At 35.6% G+C, this 23,923-nt stretch overlaps 1 protein-coding gene across 5 annotated transcripts in view; it reads left to right on the top strand.

Annotated features, from left to right (window-relative positions):
- The window catches only part of LOC106142097 (ankyrin repeat domain-containing protein 50), a 76,516-nt gene extending 61,031 nt beyond the window's left edge, over window positions 1-15,485 (top strand). For 2 of the 5 annotated variants that reach the window (XM_060952872.1, XM_060952870.1), the window contains exons 33-39: window positions 1,022-1,146; window positions 2,829-2,953; window positions 3,669-3,841; window positions 4,173-4,287; window positions 5,723-5,812; window positions 8,996-9,066; window positions 9,635-15,485. In XM_060952872.1, coding sequence (XP_060808855.1) covers window positions 1,022-1,146; window positions 2,829-2,953; window positions 3,669-3,841; window positions 4,173-4,287; window positions 5,723-5,812; window positions 8,996-9,066; window positions 9,635-9,750 — 815 coding nt within the window. In that variant the 3' untranslated portion in view covers window positions 9,751-15,485. Of the gene's footprint in view, window positions 1-1,021; window positions 1,147-2,828; window positions 2,954-3,653; window positions 3,842-4,172; window positions 4,288-5,722; window positions 5,813-8,995; window positions 9,067-9,634 lie in introns of all 5 variants that reach the window. The other 3 variants (XM_060952869.1, XM_060952868.1, XM_060952871.1) reach the window with 2 other exon arrangements.
- The last annotated feature ends 8,438 nt before the right edge of the window (window positions 15,486-23,923 follow it).

Here is a 23,923-nt window from a genome sequence, read left to right as displayed (position 1 = left end):
GTGGAGAGGATGAATGAAAGCAGGTTGACTAAGCAGATATACAAGGAGAGTGTGGAGGGAAAGGTCGGAGTGGGAAGACCTAGACGAACGTATCTTGATCAAATTAAGGACGTCCTGGTAAAGGGTCAGGTCAAAAGTACCCGAAACCGCCGAGCTTGTATGAAGAGAGTTATGAATGTGGATGAAGCGAAGGAAGTATGCAGAGATCGTGGCAAGTGGAAAGAGGTAGTCTCTGCCTACCCCTCCGGGAAAGAGGCGTGATTTTATGTATGTATGTACAGGTCTACCACTTTTATAAGTTACATCGGCATTGTTCGACGGCGCAGAATAGTAGGTACAACCGACCACCGAATCTGGCCGAATGAAAACATTAGTGAAATAACGAACTTATTGCTACTACATAGGATTTTAATTCCCATAACAACAGGAGTCGTGTATCTCGCTCGTTACCGACTACCGCGCTCCTGCGAACTCCAGACGTGGCGCGTACGCAATTAGCCAATAGCGAACGGTTTTGATCCCCCGTTCAAATGGCGCACTATGATTGGCGCAGATATTTTCGCGCCATGACAAAAATTGATTTTTAATAAGTCACATCGGTGTAACTTATTAAAATGGTAGTACTGTACCTTTATATCTCACTGAATGTCTTGTTTTTTAGAAAAAAGAATAGGATCACTCCCATCTCTTTTCACGGATGTCGTAATAGGCTTATAAATTTGCAACTAGCAAAGGTTACATATAGTTACGTCCATATTCCTTGCGGGGTAGATAGAGCCAACAGTCTTCTAAAAACTAATGGGCCACGTTCAGCTGTTTGGTTTAATGATGGAATTGAGATTCAAATTGTGACAGGTTGCTAGCCTATCGCCATAAAAAGAATCCTAAGTTTATAAGCATATCCCTTAGTCGCCTTTTACGACATTTACTGGAAAAAGATGGAGTAGTTCTATTCCTTTTTTTTGTGTTTTAAGTTTAATTTTTTGTATCAATTTTGATATTATTTTCTCAATGAAAACAGACTCGCCGGAATACAAGAGGCGCAGCGTCCACAGTTCAAACTCGACAAAGTCGTCGTCCAACCTCACGGGCGGCTCGGGACGCTCCCACGACCCCCCCGAGCCCGACACCGCGCACAACGACAAGGTATATATATATACATACTAGCGACCCGCCCCGGCTTCGCACGGGTGCAAAATTCGTAAAAAAATTATACATAAAAACCTTCCTCTTGAATCACTCTACCTGTTACAAAAAACCGCATCGAAATCCGTTGCGTAATTTTAAAGATTTAAGCATACAGACAAACAGACTAAAATAGCGACTTTGTTTTATACTATGTAGTGACATACATACATGCTGCCCTGGTATAACTAAAATGCCGTTATCTGCCAAATCCTTGTTTTAAGTAAAACGTCAAAAACTGCGGTAAAAAATTTAAACTAATGCCATTCATCAATGAGAACGCTTATTTATGACTTAAAGGTATCAAAAAGTCGTATATACAGATTGAAAGAGAATTTTTTTTCTTATTTTACTGGTGAAAAAGGTGTAAATCCTGATGTCAGATAACGGCATTTTAGTTATACCACGGCAGCATACATACATACATAAAATCACGCCTCTTTCCCGGAGGGGTAGGCGGAGACTACCTCTTTTCACTTGCCACGATCTCTGCACACTTCCTTCGCTTCATCCACATTCATAACTCTCTTCATGCAAGCTCGGCGGTTTCGGGTACTTTTGACCTGACCCTTATAAGACAAGGTATATATATATATTTATCTTCATTGATATCCTATTATTTTTTTGTATTGGTTCCGTGTGGTTCCCGGCACCGATACAAGCAAAAATAGGACCTAGTAGATGAATACCCAGAATAACATATGAGCTATACTTTTTATCCCGGAGTTCCCGCGGGATTGATAGGGTTTGGCGTGCGGAAATATATACTCATGGACGTAGAAAAATAGGCGGACGTAGTGTGACTTAAAAAAAAGTGAAGCTACGTAATGGCGGCGTTGTACGCATGTGTGACAGTGCCGTGTGGTTCGCGGCACCAATACAAAAAAGAATAGGACCACTCCATCTCTTTCCAATGGATGTCATAAAAGGCGACTAAGGGATAGGCTTAGAAACTTAGGCTAGCAACCTGTCACTATTTGAATCTCAATTCTATCATAAAGCCAAATAGCTGAACGTGGCCGAACAGTCTTTTTAAGACTATTGGCTCTGTCTACCCCACAAGGGATATAGACGTGACAATATGTATGTATGTGACAGAAAACTTGCATTCGTGAGATTATCTATGACGTAATGGCGGCCGACTGTCACACTATTGGTGTGAGTGTGTGCGTGAGGCGTGTATATATATTGTTGGTGCTTCATTTTGCCGTATACTGGAACTCTGTCCGCCTTTTTTTCTAAGTCTATGATTATAAGAGAGAGATTACACAGATTGAGTTAGCCCCGAAATAAATTCGAGACTTTATCAATAAATATTATACTTATATAGATAAACATCCAAGACCCAGGCCAATAATAGAAAGTCAGTCCATAACATAATTATATATTATTTAAAAAAAGAACGTATCTTGTTAAAATCAGGACATCCTGGTAAAGGATCAGGTCAAGAGTACCCGAAACCGCCGAGCTTGCATGTAGAGAGTTATGAATGTAGATGAAGCGAAGGAAGTGTGCAGAGATCGTGGCAAGTGGAAAGAGGTAGTCTCTGCCTACCCCTCCGGGAAAAAGGCCTTATTTTATGTAGGTATGTATATATGTAAAAAAAAATAGTAAACATATTTCAAATTCTGTTTTGTTCGCAGCCGAACCGAGCGAATCTCTCCCTCTCTTTCGCGCAGCAAGTCGCCCGCCGCGGGCACGGCAGAAGAGAGAAAGAGAGAGAAGCTATACCCGAACATAAAGCTGTGGAGAAAGATTCCAAACTGAGGTAAGCATTTAACGTTTAATTGTTTAATCATTATCATTTAGACTTGCATAAAATATATATGTATATATACTATACCTATACATATTATCTTTTCTCTGGGTGAAGTTTTATACACAATTTACAGGTTACCTGGAAGAGATCGCTTTTAGTGATAAGGTCGCCTTTTGCTGCTGTTTTTAATACATGATTGTGAATTTGCTGGAATTTATTGTGGTGCAAAAAAGAGTTATTATATTGTTTACAAACATAAATTATATTTAACATTCAGACACGATATTTTATCAAATAAAGCAAAAAGTAAACGTCACAACATACAACATACAAGTAAAAATATTAACAGAAAAAAGAGATGAATAGAGTAAGCTCCACTTAACTCCATTGACTGTAGAAGAGTAAACTCTTAAATTTAAAAAGAAGAATCTTTAAGTGCCCGTGCGATGCCGGGGCGGTCCGCTAGTTTCTTCTTCGCTCCCGTGGGAAATTCTAGAAAAAGTAGCCTTTGTCACGCCCGATGATCTATTCTATATCTGTGTTAATTTCGTGAAAATCAGTCAAGTAGTTTCTTTTTTATGTTTCTTCGTTACAAATATACAAATCTTTTCACTTAATTATAACTTTGGACATACGAAACGCCGCGCGAAAGTCGCAATCACATTCCCATCACTATCAATACGCCGGCAAACAATTAACACACCCAAAGCCCTTCGCTCAACAGGAGCTACCTGGCGCACGAGAAGGACGCCGACTTACGCGGCTACAGCGACCGCGACCGCCGCCGCGACGCGCGCCACGGCGGCTACCGCGACAACGCCAGTCCGCTTTATGCGTCGCCGCCGAGGAGCCCCGTCAGCGACATTTGCAGCCCCACATTGCCTACTGGAGGGATCGGTAAGAATTTTGTAGGTTGGAACTCGATAAATAGGTGGAAAATCATCGGCTATAGCGACAACGCCAGTCCGCTTTATGCGTCGCCGCCGAGGAGCCCCGTGAGCGACATTTGCAGCCCCACATTGCCTACTGGAGGGTTAGCAACCTGTCACTATTTGAATCTCAATTCTATCATGAAGCCAAATAGCTGAACGTGGCCATTCAGTCTTTTCAAGACTGTTGGCTCTGTCTACCCCGCAAGGGATATAGACGTGACCATATGGTATGTATGTATGTACGTATTCTACCACAATCGATGTAGATATTATAAATCGATTTATTTCGATTACAGGATCACAGCCGGCCAGTATCACCCAACCTGTACTGACTGATACACACTTCAATCGCGACACGCACATGAGAATTATACTGGGGAGGGACAGCAAGCAACAAGATAGGAACGACAGGTAAGAATTCATTCAAAATAGATTTCTTTTTTTTTTTTAATTATAAAAAAAAGAATGGTGAAATTTATTCCTTTTTTTTTAATTATTAAAAAAAATATATGATAATAAGATTAAGAAATAAGAATGTGACGGAGAGGTTATATGCCATGAAACTTAGATGCACGCAAAATGTTTTAGTGTAAAGAATACTTTTTTCTAGAAAGAGCATAATATTGAATTAAGTAATAAGAAGACTCAAGGTTGTAACTCAATTCTGCGCTTTATTCAAATGGTCATCATTGAAAAATGTTATCAATTGACCACTTTTTTATTAATACAATTCTAGAATTTTGCCATTAGCCAGTTAATTTAGAAAAATAGTCGCCCAGTTGAAAATGAAATATTTTCAGCCGTATGAGAAACCAACTACTTTCAACCCTGCAGAATAGAATAGATTTATTTCAAAATTGGATACAAGGTATCACTTATTGACGTCACATCACTTAAATCATTAGATTTATATGTCGTATATATGTCATAATTATACGACTACAACCGCTTCTAAAGCGCATGTGTAGAAGTAGCGGCGGAACAAACTACGCTGCAGCATTTTCACCGGACGTCAATTTACAAATATAGATCTCTTAAAACATGAATTAATACCATGTAATACCCAAGAGTAAAAACCCTGAACTATAAGATACTATTGAAGCCAACAAACTTAATCTTAATTGTGTAACCTAAGTTGTAATTATTTTTAATGTAAGTTATAACGATTGTATGAGAGTAAGACTTGAAAAAGAAATGTACAGCTTTTGCTTTTGTTATTTTTTAAGCCTTTTTACGTTATGTTACTTAACAAATAGGTTCACGTTATGATTTATTTTATACATTGTTATTTTTATAGAATTATTGGTAAAAATTCACTAACAATTTATTAATTAAATTAGATTTTCTCACGGATTCTCACGCGTACTTTGTTTCTCGCAAGTTCTATGGTTCACAGTAGGTACTTTTTTTCGTTTAAAAGGTACCTATGTCTTTCTCAATATTACTGTACTATGCTTAATTTCTGTAAGATTCCTCATATAGTCCATATATCGTAAAGAACAAATATATAATGTGTTGTAAATGTTATTCTGGGTCTTCAGCTACCTACATACTACATAAATTTCATCGTAATCGGTTCAGTAGTTTTTGCGCGAAAGAGTAACAAACATCCATACTGACATCCTGTCATACAAACTTTCGCACTTATAATATTAGTAGAATGAAGTATAGATAAACATAGCGTGAACCTCCAATAACATTCTTATATATACATATATATATATATATATATAATATAAACAGCCTTGGCCGAAAGTCTATATTATATATGTATATATATTATATTAGAATAAGAAATATATATATATAAGAATATTATTGGATATATATATATATTTATATGTAGCGAATTAAGAATGCCGTCGAAAAGTCGCCTCGCTTACATCCGCCTCGTGGGCAGTATCGGGCGAGCGAGAGGCAAGATATTTAAGAAAACGTGAGTGAACACAATGTTGGGAGGGACGGTGATTGTGCTGGGATTTGAATTTGGGGGGGGTGGCAGGTCCTTGATTATGTATAATAATAGTTTTTTTTTACTTTATCACGTGACTATGACTTTTATATTAGGATGACTAACAAGTTCATACATACATATAATCACGTCTGTATCCCTTCCGGGTTACACTGTCTGAATAATCAAGGGACTGCTTGATACTAGGCAACTGTTCAATCATTTCGTGTGTCATCATGGTTTTGGTTTCATAAATTGGTTAAGGTTTAAAGAAAAGGGATAGACTAACAAACTTGGGATTCTTCTTTTAGGCGACGGGCTAGCAACCTGTCACTATTTGAATCTCAATTCTATCATTGAGCCAAATAGCTCAATGTGGTCTGTCAGTCTCTTCAAGACTGTTGGCTCTGTCTACCTCGCAAGGGAAATAGACGTGATTATATGTATGTATGTTAAAGAACATGTGATTTTACAAAAAAAATCTGTCGAAATTCGGACTACCTGAAGAAGTTAGACGGCCTCTGTGTGGCGGTAATACGCTTGTCTGACACCGGAGGTCCCGGGTTCGAAACCCGGTTAGGGCATGATGGGAAACGAACTTTCTCTTATTGGTCTGGGTCTTGGATGTTTATCTATGTGAATATTTATAATGAAATAAAGTATCATTGAGTTAGGATCTCGTTACACAAGTTTCGAATTTACTTCAAAGCTAACTCAATCTGTGTTATTTGTCCAAAAAAAAAGTAGTATAAGATTGAGAATATTCACTAACATAAAATAAAAAAAATCATATCAATCAAAATATGACGATTTGGGTTCAAAATAAATCATCAGATTGATATTGAAATTATATAGATTAAAAAAAAGACTTTAGGAGTAAAAAATAGGCCATCATCAAGTCATACAGCTGAAAATTATCTTTTTAGTCTTTTCAAGGCTGTTGGTTCCGTCTACTCCGTAAAGGATAAAGACGTGATAATATGTTTGTATGTAGATGGGCTATGTTTCTCGCCTAAAGTGCACAATTTCACGCGGATCAAGTTGTGGGCAATTAGATATATATTCACAGCACAATCGCCCCTCACTAGGCAAAAGCTTTGGCTGACTCCACTATAGGATTTGTACTGTAACATCTATCATTCATTTTTGATTTAGGTTTGGATATTATATCGTTGCATGACGCATAGATAATTGGAGATAAGGTAGAACTCACATTGTGTGTATTTGTAAAGAAATCGTGGTATTTTATTTTGTGTACGGTTAAAATGCGTGATGCGCAGAAAGGCAAAGGTTCGAATCCCACCTCGGCCATGCACCATTGACTATTATCAAAGTTACGTACCTTAGTTTGAATACTAACCGGTGAGGGAAAACATCGTGAGGAAACCTGCACATTCAGGCAACTGTACCTAGGTGTAATCATTGATCCAATACGGGTTAGGTGTTTACCTGCAAAGGTTGCGGAGGTCAGATTAAAAGATATTTGAAATGCAAGTGAAGACAACAGTCATATAAATTCGTCTATTTTGTCTCGAGTGTAATTTGTTTATTAAAAACTAGCGGCCCGCCCCGGCTTCGCACGGGTGGACAAATTTTTGTGTTTTATATTTTGAAATAAATAAAGAGTAAATTCTAATTTATTTCAAAACAACTTTATGCCTATGTCACTTTTGAAGGTCTATTCTATATCTGTGCCAAATTTTATCAAAATCGGACCAGTAGTTTTTGAGTTTATTCCACACAAACATACAAATCTTTCCTCTTTATTATTAGTGTGGATGGGGGTGGCAAAGTTAACAAAGGCTTACAAACTAACATACATATGTCATTTCATTAACGTTACAGTATAAATAAAGTTGTTAACACATTGTTTTGTTGAACTGAGTAAGATTGATTTTTCAATATTAATGTACGACGTTACGAATGTACTACGAGAATTATATAATGGTATGTTAATCTTTGACGAAATTATAATGGAATTTTTAAATAAATAAATAAACTAATTAAATAGATTACTTTGTAAAAATTAATGTGTTAACATCTGCATAAATTAATAATAATGAGAAGCGTGCTATTATTAAACTTAATTAATCCCGCACTTGGCACTTTATTAACATAACACAACAGAAGCCATTTCTATTTTAAATTTTTTGTTATTCTTAATGGAATGTCTTCTAGTTGTAACCATTTAACAAAAAAAACTAATTATTTTAGTATAATAAAGCCCTTATAATCGTGCAAATATCTTAAAAAAAACGCATTACGAATTTTTTATGCCTTTCTTGTGCCGTGTGGTTCGCGGTACCAATAAAAAAAATAATAGGACCACTCCATCTCGCTCCCATGGATGTCGAAAAAGCGAATAAAGGGTAGGCTTAATAAGCTTAAGACTTGGGATTCTTCTTTTAGGCGATGGGCTAGCAACCTGCCACTATGCAAAGGATATAGACGATTATATGTATGTATGTATTTCGTGTAAAATTATTTATTGTATTTTTGTTTTTACTTACTTTTACTACGTTTGTTTCTGGAAACGCCTTATAAACTAATTTTTATTTAACATAAGTGACAGCCGACGAAATAATAATATTGTTTATTTTAAAGCAAGCTAATTTGATAAAACTGTGACATACGAACATACAAACGTACACGACGAATCCTCTTTTCCTTGCGCCATTTTGCTACGAAACTCATAAAACTCTAGCTAAATTGTAGCGGGAGCGATGATGAAGATCTTCCACCAGGCTAGGTGTGACGCCTGGGGAACCGCGCGACAGACGATGTTTTGTCGGAGGTTGTTGTATGTATATATATATATATATATGCTCCGATCCGTGAAATCTTTCGCGATTTAGACTCCACGCTGTTATTGGCTGATTGCGTCGCGTGATTTGCTGTTGTGACTTGTGCCGTAGAGATGTCGCCACAAATTAAAAGATTTTCTAATACAGTGATTAATATTTATTACCCGATATTTGTGTTCCATTTTGTTGGATAAAGGTCCTTTCTCCCTCCACAAACTCAAATCTGAAATATAAATCAGTGGCCCGAAAAAGTTGAGACATAAAATTTATTTATAGAAGACAAAGAGAAACATATCAGTCGGTAATAATGTCTTGTGAAGTATTCAAGTGTTGCCATTAATAATATTGTTTTGTTTGCCAACAGCAAAAACAAAAGGAACGGCATCGTGACCAACCCAGCCATGAGATTGGTCGCCAACGTCAGGAATGGACTTGGTGAGTTAATTTTTTACACATTTAAATATATATTAGTATTATATGTAGTCTCTGCCTACCCCTCCGGGAAAGAGGCGTGATTTTATGTATGTATGTATGTTAATATATATTTACTTGGGATTCTTCTTTGAGGCTATGGGCTAGCAACCCGTCACTATTTGAATCTCAATTCTATCATTAAGCCAAACAGCTGAGCGTGGCCTATCAGTCTTTTCAAGACTGGTGGCTTTGTCTACCCCGTAAGGGATAAAGACGTGATAATATGTATGTATGTATATATTAATGCCGTGTGGTTCTCGGCACCGATATAAAAAAGATTAGGAACACCCCCATCTCTTTTCCATGGGTGTCGTAAAAGGCGACTAAGGGATAGGCTTATTGACTTGGGATTCTTATTTTAGGCGATGGGCTAGCAGCAACCTGTCACTATTTGAATCTCAATTCTATCATTAAGCCCAACAGCTGAACTTTACACACGGCTCACTGAATTGCTTATATATTATGTTTCCTGTAAGTATTGATCGGTCATATATAAATAATTAGCCTATATTTATATTTATTGTTTCAGACAATGCAGCAGCTAACATACGTCGCACCGGCGTCGCCCTAGCCGCCAGCGCCAGTTCCAACAACCCAGCTGTCAAAACTAACGCGTTCCAGTGGAGGAAAGAGACGCCGCTATAAAGTCACATAGGTTAGAGCGAGACGACTGTATAACATCGCGTATTTTTTTTATAACTAATTCGAGGATTCATTCATCTGTCAAAAACTAATGCCAATGAAGGAAGGGGACGCCGCTGTAAAATCATAAAGGCTAGAGTGAGAGGTCCGATGTTCAATCGGAAATTGGACCAATCACGCCTAAATCGAGTCACTCATAGTCCAAATAGCTAAATAACTCGAAAATTAATAGTACCTACACTGCCTTTAAAAACTAACGCTTTTCGATGAAAGAAAGAGACGCCGCTATAAAATGCTATAAATTAAAGCGAGAAAACCATACTGGAGCTCATAGTTCCGATGATTAATTGATTCGACGATTGAATCTACTTCCAAAAACGATCTTCAATGAAGGAAGGAGACGCTGCTATAATTTCACATAGGTTAGAGGGAGATAAATATATACTCGCTCGTTACGACCAACTTGTTTCCAGAATTGATGGTAGATGTCGTTGTTATGTGTTTTTACCTGTGTTTTTTTTTTCCTAGAAATGGTTCTTATTCTATACTCTTATATCAAACATTCGCAATTGTCTGCGATGAAATATAAAGAATGGTATTTATCCTCCCTCTCATTCCCACTCATGAGGCTGTTTTAATTTTTATATACAAAGAAAAGAACACATGTTAGTATACGTGTTTGTGCAAAATAGAGGTTGTCAATTTGATGACAGCCTGTTTAAAATTAGTTTAGTAGAACAGTCGCCACAATATTTGAGTGAAATGATAATTGTGGTCTTTGAGAAGTGACCTAATAGGGTTGATTTTCCCATTTCATTGTCGATAAACTGTAATAGTGAAAATATTTTCTTGATTTCAAAAAATTGATTAGCACATTGTTATTATGGTAAACTTTGTATCTGCATTTGATTATTTTATGTTCATTTAATTCAATTATATTAAGTGTGCTGTATTAAAGACACACAAAATCTTTGTGAACTGTAAACTTTTTAGCGTGACTAAAAATGTTAACGTTAAATACTCGTACAAATTACTTCTCGGTTTTGCTGTAGTTTTCGTAAAATGAAGTGATTAATATACATACGTTTTTATTTGTATCTTTTTATATTTTAACTAATGATGTTTACGCACTTTTGTTTGTTCGAACTCAACATGTCTTCAAAAAACTATTATTAAAACAAATATCAATATAAAAAAATCAGTAAAGAAAGTACTCGATAATCAATAAAGAATTTCTAATTGGTCTCATTACATATTATATCAGTATTAAAAAAAGAACAAAAAAAAAACATTAAAATTGCATTTCTAAGAAATCATAGTACAATTTGTAAAAAAAATAATGCCTGATCTCAAGAGAACAAAGTTAACATAGATTTTTAGACATTTTTTTTACTTTTCATAGACAATTTGGTGCATTTATTTGTGTGTTGGAAACTAGTCTTCATAATTTAGGGTAGGGTTTTTTTAATTTAACGTTGTAAAAAAAAATCTGTAATTATGTTTGTTCATTGAAATCAATAATACAAAGATATTGGTAAGAACACTAATTTGCTTAGTAATGATTAATGTATTTCTTAACATTATGACTGTATATGGAAGTAAATTTAAAAAAAATACTATTTTAGTACGTAATTAAGATGTTCAATTATGGCAACACCAAGTGGCAACGAGCGCTAAAATGTTGCTGTCCAGAGATAAAAAAATGTGTTATTTTTAAGACGTAATAAACCAAGAAAAATTGGCTATGGCTTTTGTGACGTAATTTTAAAGCTGTAAGTGCTTTGTAGGGTTGAAGAAATTTTTTGTGATGGCAATTTAGAAGTAAATACACGTGTTGTTCTCAAGCCAGAACAGATATATGTCAAAATCGTAATTAAAAGTAAAAAAAAAATAATGTCAAATCAATATTACGAAACGATACGAACGAGTATTTTTGTAATGTACTGTCGATTTCTTCGTGTGTATGTTAAATACAATTTTTTTAAGAGACAAAAAAAAATTGATTTCTTACGGTATATGAATGTTGTAGATGAATCGTTCATTTAACTTTGTTGTTTCAAATATATCATTATGCAAAAAAAAATTCCTTGCCATGGTCTGATTTATACCAACTTAGAATGACATTGACAAGCTGTGTGATCTTTAAAAAAAACATATATCTCAAAGTTTCAATACAGAATACTTGAGAAATTTGGGCATTTGACCGCCACGGATGTCATTTGACAAACATACATACACCCTTGCATACTAAGAAGTGATCGACTGTACATTAAAATGTACACAACATTTTTATTTATTGAAATTTTACGTCTAGTGTACATAACGATTAGAATTATCGATGCTAAAAAAAAGTAATACAAAAAATTACTCATTGTTAAAAAGAGAATCTCCTTGTTTAAATATTAGACAGTGTTAATTTAAATGGATTAGGAAGCGACTGCGGTGATGTCGCATCGTTTATAAGGTCCTTTAAAATGTAACTTTAATGCTGTTTTGAAATGCCTTTTTTTAAATTCTGACCAAGGGTTTTTAGTCAAACCTACAAAATTGAACATTACTTTTATTATTAAATATGTTTATACGGCTTTTAAGAGTTATTATAAAAAGAAAGAAAGAACTCTGAAATGCATAGAAAAGACATGTGATATGTACTCTTTAGGTGTTCCGTTTCGCCTAAAAGAAAATGCCCAAGTTTACTAGCCCTTCCCTTGGTTGACTTTAACAATTTGCACGGAAGAGAAGCAGCTGGCATACATTATGTTTTATCTTTGTAACCAGACTAGCATAAAAGTAAACGCCCTTCAGGCAAACTATGTGCAAAAAAATGGACAAAAGTTACATTTTAATACACGTGGCCTATTATGTGCGCGCGCGCAATAACGTCCCTCAAAGCAATGAAGTTATACTAAAAATTAGGGATTTTAAAGTTCTCAGTGGGTAGTTGTTGTAGATTTTTGGCATTATTAGGTATTAATAAATTGGAATGACTGTGAGGCTTGCCTGGTTTGGGTTTACGGATGACGGTGGCGCCATCTTTGTATAATTGTATTTATAAAAACTTGTGAGAGATAAGCAATATAGTTATATTATTAATGCACAATAAATGAATGTAGAAACGATTTCTTTCGCCCCTTTTGAACTTTATTACAGAAAGAAAAATAAATCGATGTGAATGTGGTTTGTGAGTTTGAATTTAACGATGGCGCCATTACGCTTTTGTCATAAGCGCTTAGATCAATATTTTTGTTATTAACCGATCATTATCCCTATTAGAAGCTTTCGAATGAAACTTAACATTTACTTTTAACATTCGCCTGCTCAATTAAGGCATTCATAAATTCCAGTGCCGTGTGGTTCCCGGCACCAATACGAAAAAGAATAGGACCACTCCATCTCTTTCCCATGGATGTCGTAAAAGGCGACTAAGGGATAGGCTTATAAAATTGCGATCCTTTTTTTTAGGCGATGGGCTTGCAACCTGTCACTATTTGGATCTCAATTCCATCATTAAGCAGAGCAGCTGAATGTGGCCATTCAGTCTTTTCGGGACTATTGGCTCTGTCTACCCCGCAAGGGATATAGACGTGACTATATGTATGTATGTATGTATAAATTCCTAACTAGCTGAAAATAATTTTCCCAGCATTAATGTTTATGGACAAAAAATACGGGAAGTCAAATGTCAAAAAAAAAATTAATTTTTTTTTTTTTTTTTCAAAATGCTAAGTTTAATCGGAAAATTATGTAAAGAGTAATTGTAAATTAATAAATTATCTACATAAAGGTATCAATGATTATTTACCTTAAAGCTACTTTTGGGATATAAACTTTTTGTTGGCAATGATCTGAGCGCTTACTAAACTCTTGTGAACTTGTCATTATAAAGAGAAAACTACCTATATTGTACTCATATAGAGTCTAGATTTACTTAATCATCGATTTGTTTGTAGAAAATATATAAATACATCACGTCTTTTCCCTTTACAGGGTGAACAGTGTCTAATATTAATCTTGGCGTCAAATGATTTATTCATATTGAGTATGAACTATGAACAAAAAAAATATTAAAATGTCATAAAATATAAGAGGCTATGTTATTTTGAATGCTAACCGATGCTCTAATGGTTTAACATTCAGAAATTCTGCACAGGATGAATAAAAAAAAATTAATACTAAAACTTGTATGATACTATTATATTGATCATGGAAGTAGGTACATACTGGTAGTCACACTCGTGTTTACAAACTTTTGAAAGGAAAAATGTTATTTCCCTTTCCTGTTGGTGTTATAAGAAAGAGATGGAGAATCGAAAAGATAAAGCAAGGAAGGTATTTTTGAATTACGAAAAATAATTTAGGAGTTTATCTTCCAATTTGTATGTACTTCCCTGGTTGATTTTTTTTTTGTTATGTTCCTTGACATTTAATTATAACATCAACAATTTTAAGATTTAAAAGCAGATAAACATATTATAATTAAATTTTTATGAGAATAAATACAGGAAAGAAAACTGTCAACTGATTATTTTATCGATTTATATTTATAAAAAGAAAAATTCATCGATTTAATAACAATCGACCGTTTTTAAATTTCAGATAATCGAAAACCTCTGCCACTTAACATGTGATTATATAAATATATACTCTGTATAATCGTGGATCGATTCTTGCTATATAACGAGTCAATAATTTAGTTTCTATAATATTAAATTTTGAAAGATAATTTTCATTTCATCTTTTTCATTTTTTAACCGTGGTACGGTTCAAGATGTCCTGTCAAATGGATAAGAGAAAAATATTATTTTTCACGGTTATAACCTTCCATAATAATATTAAAAACATTTCTAACATTATATTTTTATTATTAAGTTATTGAAACCGATAGTGTGACGTAAAACATAAGCAAATTGCTCTTATAGCAACCGTTGGGAGAAAACTTGCACATTCAGGCAACTGGATGTGTAAATATGATCCAAAACAGATTAGGTTTCTTTGCGAAGGTTGTGGAGGTCAGACGGACGTCGCTTCGTGTGAAACCCTGACTTCAAGAGTCACTTTGTTTCAAAATGGCGGATATTTACCCGCGAATAAATCCTCCTTACGCTCGCTTCTCTTTTATGTCACACACTTATAACACATAGGTACAAATCTTTCTTTCTCTGTCACTCATAAGAAATGAGTAACCTTTGTGAAATTAAAAGGTTCCTATATTTTGTTTATAAATACTCTTTATTTAAGAAAATGAAATTAAAATTTTCTTTCAAAAAATCAAAACTTAATTTAACTCAATGATTTATTGTGTATAAAATCGAATAGCAATATTTATTTATTATCTAAATCTGATTATATATTTTTTAAATTATATTTTGAATATCTCTCATCAATAATTGGCGCCATCTTTGAATTAAATGTGTAGTTTTATTTCGACTGCTGCGTAACAGATGGCGCTGTTATGCTGCTATTTTTATCCTTTTTGCTTTTGCTAATTAAAAAAGTTAATGGTTTTTATGCCGAGATTAAAATATTTTCTTATTTGTTTATAAATTAAAGCCAATCATTTCCAAGATGTTCAAAATATAAACAAGATATAATACAGATGTTAGATATTTTTTTTGTATTTTGCGTGTGTTTGGTGATATTGTGATTTAGAATATGAATTTGTAAGGGATGTAATGTAGACAGGCAGTGTGGTATAACTGTTGTGAAGAAATATATTGAAATATATATAATTTCTCTTATGACTTTGTTTTATTACATACATACATATTATCACGTCTATATCCCTAGCGGGGTAGACAGAGCTAACAGCCTCGAAAAGACCAATAGTCCACGTTCAGCTGTTTGGCTTAATGATAGAATTGAGATTCAAATAGTAACAGGTTGCTATCCTGTAGCGTAAAAGAAAAATTACAACTTTAAAGCCATCCCTGTATGTTACCTTTTACGATGTCCATGCCAACGCCGCCGCCGGGAACTACACGGCAACAAAAGAAAAAAGTTTTATTACTCTTAAAAATTGGATTCGTTGGTCAACCATTATAGAAACGCAAGCTCAAATCCTATGAAGCGATGACTCTTTTTCTAAGTAATATACACACATTAGTTTGAGTGCTAACTAATGCTTTTACGGTAAAGAGGAAACATCGTTAGGAATCTGCTTATAAAGTTATCTAAATGTGTGACCCTGGTCAATACAGCGGGTTCAGGTTCATCTGCAAAAATTCGAAGGTAAGAAGTTGTGTCGTGTACCTGACTCACCCAATCCAGGATCCATGGTCAAGGGCGTACCACGGGCTCATCTCCAGAGTGGTGAGGATGCAACCGGGACTAAAGCCAGGATGAAGATGTTATCTGGATGTGTAAAAAAAAGTTTTTAAAATAAATTAAAAATATTTTCTCAGTACCCTTAATATTTTTTATTTATTTAATATTTGTTTCTGCAGGTACACAAGAGGTACCAAATCAACATATACAGTTTACTTACCTACATATTCTAACTAGAAGTACACCCGCGGACCTGACGTCAAGATGGCGGGTGTACCTATTTTATTTAAAAATCTTTACATAGAAGGAGGTACACAGATTTTTAGAATAGGTACACTGAGGTACACATTCGATATCTGTTTTTAATCCAAAACAGATTGTGGCGACATCTCTACGCCATTCGCCACAAACATCAAATCAAACAACTACTGTCAATCATCGCGAAGAAAATGACGCGCTCAACCAATAGCAGCGAAGAATCTGAGACGCGATTTCAAAGATTTCACGGATTGGAGCTATATACTACTCTGTCAAGAAAGTAGCGGGAAAAGATCAATAATACACAAACTGTTTGTTATTCATCCAAATTTATTTTATCACCTTCAAAATATGCTCCTTTAGAAACGATACACTTACGCCAACGAATAATCCAATCATCAAAACATTTTTTAAACGCTGTTTCCGGAATTGAGGTCAGTTCTCGCCGCGAATTCTCTTTTATGTCTTCTACCGATTGAAAACGGGTGCCACGAAGTGGTAATTTAAGTTTAGGAAAAAGAAAAAAGTCGGCTGGAGCCATATCTGGTGAATATGGTGGTTGCTCGATGGTATTTGTTGAGTGTTTGGTTAAAAATTCGTTCACAATGATGGCCTTGTGCGAAGGTGCATTATCATGGTGCAAAATCCAAGAATTTTCTTTCCACAAATCTGGCCTTTTTCGTCGGATTTGCTCTCTTAAACGCCGCATAACACTCAAATAATATTCCTTATTTACCGTTTGACCTTCCGGCAAGAATTCCGAGTGCACAACACCGCGATAGTCAAAGAAAACAGTCAACATGACTTTGACTTTTGAACGACTTTGGCGTGGTTTTTTCGGTTTCGGTTCAGTTGGAAGGCGCCACTCCGAAGCTTGTTGACTAGTTTGCATGTCAAACTCGTAAACCCACGTCTCGTCACCAGTAACAATGCGTTTCATGAATGTTGGGTCGGAATTGACTCGTTCTAGCATGTCCTCAGCGACTCTCATGCGATTGAGTTTTTGAAAAAAATTCAGGTCTTTTGGGACTAGCCGAGCGGCAACATGTTTCATACCCAAATTATTAGTTAAAATGGTACGGATCGACTCGTGAGATACAGAAAGTTCGGTGGCTATCTCTCTCAAAGTTGAATGAGGATTTTCAGTCACTATTTCCTTCACTTTTGCGATGTTAACTTCAGTTGCAGACGTTGATGGCCTACCAGAGCGAGGCAAATCTTCCATCACATCTCGACCGCTTTTGAACGCTTTGTACCACTCATAAGCACGAGTTTTTGATAAAGTCGATTCACCGTAAGCCTTCTGTAACATTTTCAGTGACTCCGAACACGATATTCCATTGGCAATGCAAAATTTAAGACAAACTCTTTGTTCGATGTTTTTATCCATTATGAAATTAGCAATACACACTAGATATGATATAACTAAAAATAGCACTGTATTTAATGTAAACAACAGATGCAACTCAAACTCCGCGCCAAAATGGAAAACAGGTGTGCCAATCTAACAACAACAAAAAAAACCAAAAATTTGAATTTGGAACCATACATAAATAATCCATTCCCGATACTTTTCTGACTGAATGTATACAACCTCCGACACAACATCGTCGGAGCCGCGGTTCCCCAGGCATAACACCTAGCCTGGCGGAAGATCTTCCCTTTGGTGGCGGTCGAGCCGAATCATCGCTCCCGCTACATTGGTGACCCCGACGTGATTGGAAGCAACCTTCTCCATCATCATCAACTCCAATCCTCAGCATCACTCCTCACTCTGCAAGCAGTCTCACAGCAAGCCAGCAACTGGGTATCGCAGCAGGTCCATCGCAGCCAATTCAACGAGCTTCCTGGTCCTGTCTCCACCCGCACTCACTCTCATCGACTTCGGCGACCGACGCATCTACCGCAGCCCACGCCTGGATCTCTTCGACGGCCGCTCTTCTCTCCAGCGTGGCAGCTCTTCACGATATCTACCGGCGCCAACAATTCGACTTCTCTCTCTACTGTCTCGACTCACCGCAGACTACGAGCAACGCAACGGCTCACTCCTGACTCACTAGGACTTCGAGCAACTTCCGACTCACTGGAAGACAACTGGCACTTGCAAGCTACAACTGAAGCACAGATTGCACAGCAAGATCAAGATTTCAGACCTCCGGTCTTGGGGGGGGAGTACTGTGGCGACATCTCTACGCCATTCGCCACAAACATCAAATCAAACAACTACTGTCAATCATCGCGAAGAAAATGACGCGCTCAACCAATAGCAGCGAAGAATCTGAGACGCGATTTCAAAGATTTCACGGATTGGAGCTATATATACAACCTCCGACACAACATCGTCGGAGCCGCGGTTCCCCAGGCATAACACCTAGCCTGGCGGAAGATCTTCCCTTTGGTGGCGGTCGAGCCGAATCATCGCTCCCGCTACAAGATATTTAAATCCGTGAGGTACACCCGCGATTCTGACACACATGAATTTATAAGTACTATTCATAACTTTTGTAAATAGAGAACCGCCCCTAATCGATATCCTCCTTTTTTGAAATCGATTAAACTTCCAAATTCTCCTAAGTGTAACAAACACCTTCCCGAAAACCGCATCCTTTTGATGCGGTTTTCGCGGTTCAGCGAAACGCGAGATAATCGCGCACAAATATAAATTGAGAAAAACATAGTCAAACTAAGTACCACCTTTATCTTTGAAGTAGTAAGGTTAAAAATCCAATATCCATATCCTATCAACCGTCCAAATTGACAAGAAAAAAACCTTGTAAACAAATAGTCGCTATTCTTCCAGCGTACGCATAACAAAAGGATCAGAATTTCCGCCCCAATTAACCATAATAATCTTCTAAAATAGCCACACGTGACCACTTTTAGGGTAACAACGTCTGTTTGTTGACGTTTATATCCCCCGAACTTCGTTTAAACCAAAAATAATAGGAGGGTAATTGTAGTCAGCATTGAGACGAAACTTGACACCATGTTCTGTAAAAACGCGGACCTAGCGTTTGTCGAGCCCGAGTGCAACAAATTGCTTGGCGCCCCTAAGACGGTCGGCAAGAAAATGTGTTTTTATTTACTCAAACAATACAATACTTAAATAAATTTAACAAACAATTTAATTTGAAATATTTTTATGAATGAAATTGTTATGTTTGTATTCTTTTAATTTGTATTTAAATATTTTCCCATTATATTGATACTAATTAATTAGTATAGTTGTATTAATTTTAGATGTATTAAATAAATTTACCAGTAAATAAAAAATACTTTACCAGACATAGTAGCAAATGGACGCACTAGAAAGGTATAAAATAAATTTCGACGAAAAATTGTTTCGGCAGATTTGTTAAAAAGGAAGTAAACAAATAAAGACCATTTTTAGGACTAAAAGTTCTGCGTCCGCCTGTCTTTTTGGTAATTATAGTATAGTCGCCCCTTACGACATTCAATGGAGAAGTTTTAGTAATAATAGGTGACAATCTTATTATAGCAACAAAACAAAGTGAACAATAACACCTAATTCACTAAAAAAATTCCCATTTTCACCCCATTGTTTAACCAAGAGGGTAGTTCCGCTATCCGCCGCGTGGCGCGCGCGTGTCGCGTCTCAAATTCAATTCAGTCCATTGTTTTCGGTTTCCTGGGATTTCCTTGACATCTCAAGTATTTTTATACAATAGGCTTCACTAATAGGCGTCACGTGGAAGTACTTGGAAGATATCTTAAGCTAGGATGTCACTTTTTAAAGTCGAGTGTTAGGAAACGGGAATAATAAGGCTACTTGTTGGTACTATCTCTGTCTCTTTTGTGCTGTTTTGTATGTTTTACTCTTTTGGTGCAATAAAGAGATTTATCTATCTATCTAAATACTTGAATACTTAAAAGAAATTATCTACCTATTTATGGAGTTGTTAATCGATAAAAAAGATTATACAAATAGAAAGTATGTAATTAGACTTCTTTCCTTGTCACACATACATATATTTGAACAATCTTCATGACATTTAATTTAAATTACTATCGTCCGCAACTTCGTACGCTTTACATCCCTATAAATTTGAACTTTTTATGTTAATCTAATGTCAAGCTACACTTTTATAACTGCAAAGTTTCATAAAAAGTAGTTGATTTTTTCGCGAAATAGAAACAAACTCATTCCTGCATCCTGAATGTGCAAGTTTCCTCACGATGTTTTCGTTAGTATTCAAACTAATGTACTGCTGGAGTCTATGTGGCAAGCGTAAGCATAAAAGCACAAGTCACCCTCTGAATTGTACCTACAATTATTTTATAAACAGACCCCTTCTTACAGCAAATGAATCCAAATTGTTCCGCTAAACGTTTATACAGACTTTGATCTACCCCTGATATGATTGATTCAATTAGTCATAATATAATATCGTCGGAACAATTCGGTTAAACTATTCGCGCACGCGTCGTGTTAGTCGTAAAATTGCTTGGAATAATCAGTGTTTTTATTTATTTGCAAATAAATATATATATACAGGACTGATTACACAGATTGAGTTAGCCTCGAAGTAAGTTCGAGACTTTGTATTACGAGATACAACAATACCATATTTTGTATTAGATACATACTTATATTATATAGATAAACATCCAAGACCCGTGCGAATCAGAGAAAATTCGGCCGGGATCCGAAATCGAATTATTTTTGTAGGTAGTTTTAATTGAGCTAGAGGTCAGGTCAAGAGCACCCTTAACTGACGAGCTTGCATGAAGAGAGTAATATATCAAATGAAGTATGCAGATATCGTGGCAAGTGTAAAGATGTTTTCTCTGCCTGCCCCTCCGGGAAAGAGGCGTCATTTTTTGTAGGTACCTATGTAATGTTCTTATCGGATATGGGATGATGAGTCTTCCTTCGCCTCTCAACGACCGAAGCTAACTTTATCCCTATACCTACGTCTATATCCCTTGCAAGGTAGACAGTGCCAACAGTCTTGTGAAGACTGAAATGCCTCTTTGTATACTACTTTTTGTAAAAGACAACCGCCTCCAAACGATATCCTCCTTTTTTTTGAAATCGGTTATGTTCCTTAAACCCTGTCCTAAGTGTGACAAACATTTTTCTGAAAACCGCATCAAATCGGTTCAATGAAACGCGAGACAATCGCGGACATATACCTACATACACACAGGTCAAACTGAGATTCACCTTTTTTTGAAGGCGGTTAAAAGTATGTACATGATATTTTAATATTAAAAGAGAAAATGTATTGTTTGTAAAACTGCTAAACTCAAAAAAATAATTGACTTAATTTGATAATATTTGGCATAGAGAGAGAAAGTTCTGGAAATTCCCACGGGCGGAAAGCATGTATGTATTTAAATATTATGTTTTACCAATAAAAGTCATTAAAAACTGCAAACTTCGGAGATGCAATCAGCAGTTTTGTGTGACAACACAAACGCTTCTCGTGTGAAACACACGCTGTAGTGATAACTAGATGAGACATGAACTACAGACTTAGTTTGTTTGTTGATAACATCTCCATTGCACAGAAATTGAAACTGTTAAATGAGATATTGAGATAAGAGATTAAAAAGTGCCGTGTGGTTCCCATCACTAATAGAAAAAATAATAGGACCACTCCATCTCTTTCCCATGGATGTCGTAAAAGGCGACTAAGGGATAGGCTTTTAAACTTGATATTATTCTCTTAGGCGATGGGCTAGCAACCTATCACTGTTAACGCGGGTATTATTATTATAACTTAAATGTGTCTCATCTAGTATCTATGTGTCTACAAAATCTCCCCTTATTTTCCTCGCAACATAGGGTAAAGTCAGGATAGATGCCGCAGTGGGATAGGTGCCTCGTTTTCTAGAACTCATATTTCCCAAATAGCTACCTACGTTTTAATAAGTTAAAACGGGAGCGAAGTCTCCGCACACCTCAATCCCTGCAAGTGCGTCGCTGAAAGTGGACGTATTTCTCTCGTGTGTGCAATAATCTCCGCAGCGAACGTGTCAAACAGCTCGGACTTTATTTATGTAAGTATTTACAGCTTCATAACTTTACAAGTACTAATTAGTTCCATATAATTTTTGTTATACCAGTACACAGGTTATTAAATTACACATCCATATTAAGATAGTTGTTGTTTTGTGTTTATTTTATTAAAAATATATGAGGGCATCTATCCATATCAAAAAGGATAGTTGCCTTGATTTTTCGCGGTATAGGTGCCCCTAACAGTGTCTATCCCTCATATCTTTATACATTATAAATTAATATATTTTCTATGTTTTATAATTTTTCTTGCATTAGTTTTTAGATACCTAGCATACAAGAAAAAAAAAACACCTTCAAAATTTTTGGTCGAAGCATCACCAATACCACAAATTCCTTTAACAATGTCTAAAAGGGTAAAACAATCTGCAGATATTCTTAATACAGAAGAAAAAAATAAAAAAAAGAACTATACATATTGCTGAATGAAAAAAATTACAAATACAAACTATGTTAGAAAAAAAAAAGAATAAAACTGAAAAGAAAGTAAAAACTAATTAAAACAAGACTGATACTAAAGGAAAAGGAAAATTAAAGGAGGCAAACAAAGAAACCAAAGATAAAGAGCGAGTTAAGAGAGTTTATAAAAGAAAAAGGAGAAATACTTATTATAAAGCTGACTACAGTGAGACTGATTTTAGTGAGAAAGAAAATTATAATTAAGTTAAAGTAAGTAAAGGAAGAGGAGCTCAAAAAAGACAAAGTATTTATAATTCAAGTAGTGATGGTGGAGATTATCCACTAATTAATTGTAAAACGAAAGGAAAGAAAACCAAAGGTTTACCTGTTAAGAAAACTAACAAAGACAAACAAAAAAGCTTTGAAGATTGAAACGAAATAAAAAGTTCACGTAAAGGCATATCATTTTGAGTTCAAATAGCAAAACTGAAGATAAACCAGCTACTTACTCTAAAATGATAGAAGAGAAATGTAAAGATTTGTCTGTGAAGAAAAATAAGAGAGAAAAGCACGGTAGCTCTAAACATACAGATGATAATAATTGCATAGAATGCTTTGACAGCTATGAAAATACAAAATCGAAATCCGATTGGATTCAGTGCATTTCATGACAGAAGTGGTTGCATGTAACCTGCACACCATACAAAAATTATTGCTCAAGATGTGGAAAAGAGAGATTCTGAGTACATGTTGATTTTTAAACTTTTATTACTTACTATTAAAAATTGTTCATTCTTTATGATTATTTTACTTGAAGATAATTTACATAACATGTTGATTGATATGCCTCAATAAAACAAATTTTAATCATGCATATTTCTATTTTTTATTCCATACGGCATCTATCCCACACCATGGGCATCTAACCTCCTTAATATTTTCATGGCGGGGCATCTATCCATATAGGGTAGGCACCTATCCTCAAAAAATGGGTCTGCAGAAACTCATTTTTTGCCCAACCAGTAATTGCTAGGCCATCTAAAATAAGCCGTAATGTAAGAAAAAAGACCAAATAAGTAATATTGAAAGTATTTTGTAACGATATTTTATTAGATTTGAAATAACAAGACAATTTCAAAAAGTGAGGCATCTATCCTGACTTTACCCTACGTGTCTTATCACAACACTATTGATTGTCACTTGTATTGT

This window comes from Amyelois transitella, chromosome 30, assembly GCF_032362555.1.
Source record: "Amyelois transitella isolate CPQ chromosome 30, ilAmyTran1.1, whole genome shotgun sequence".
In the NCBI taxonomy this organism is placed as follows: Eukaryota; Metazoa; Arthropoda; class Insecta; order Lepidoptera; family Pyralidae; genus Amyelois; species Amyelois transitella.
Note: the sequence above shows the minus strand (reverse complement) of the source record. Positions and strands in the feature narration are given on the sequence as shown.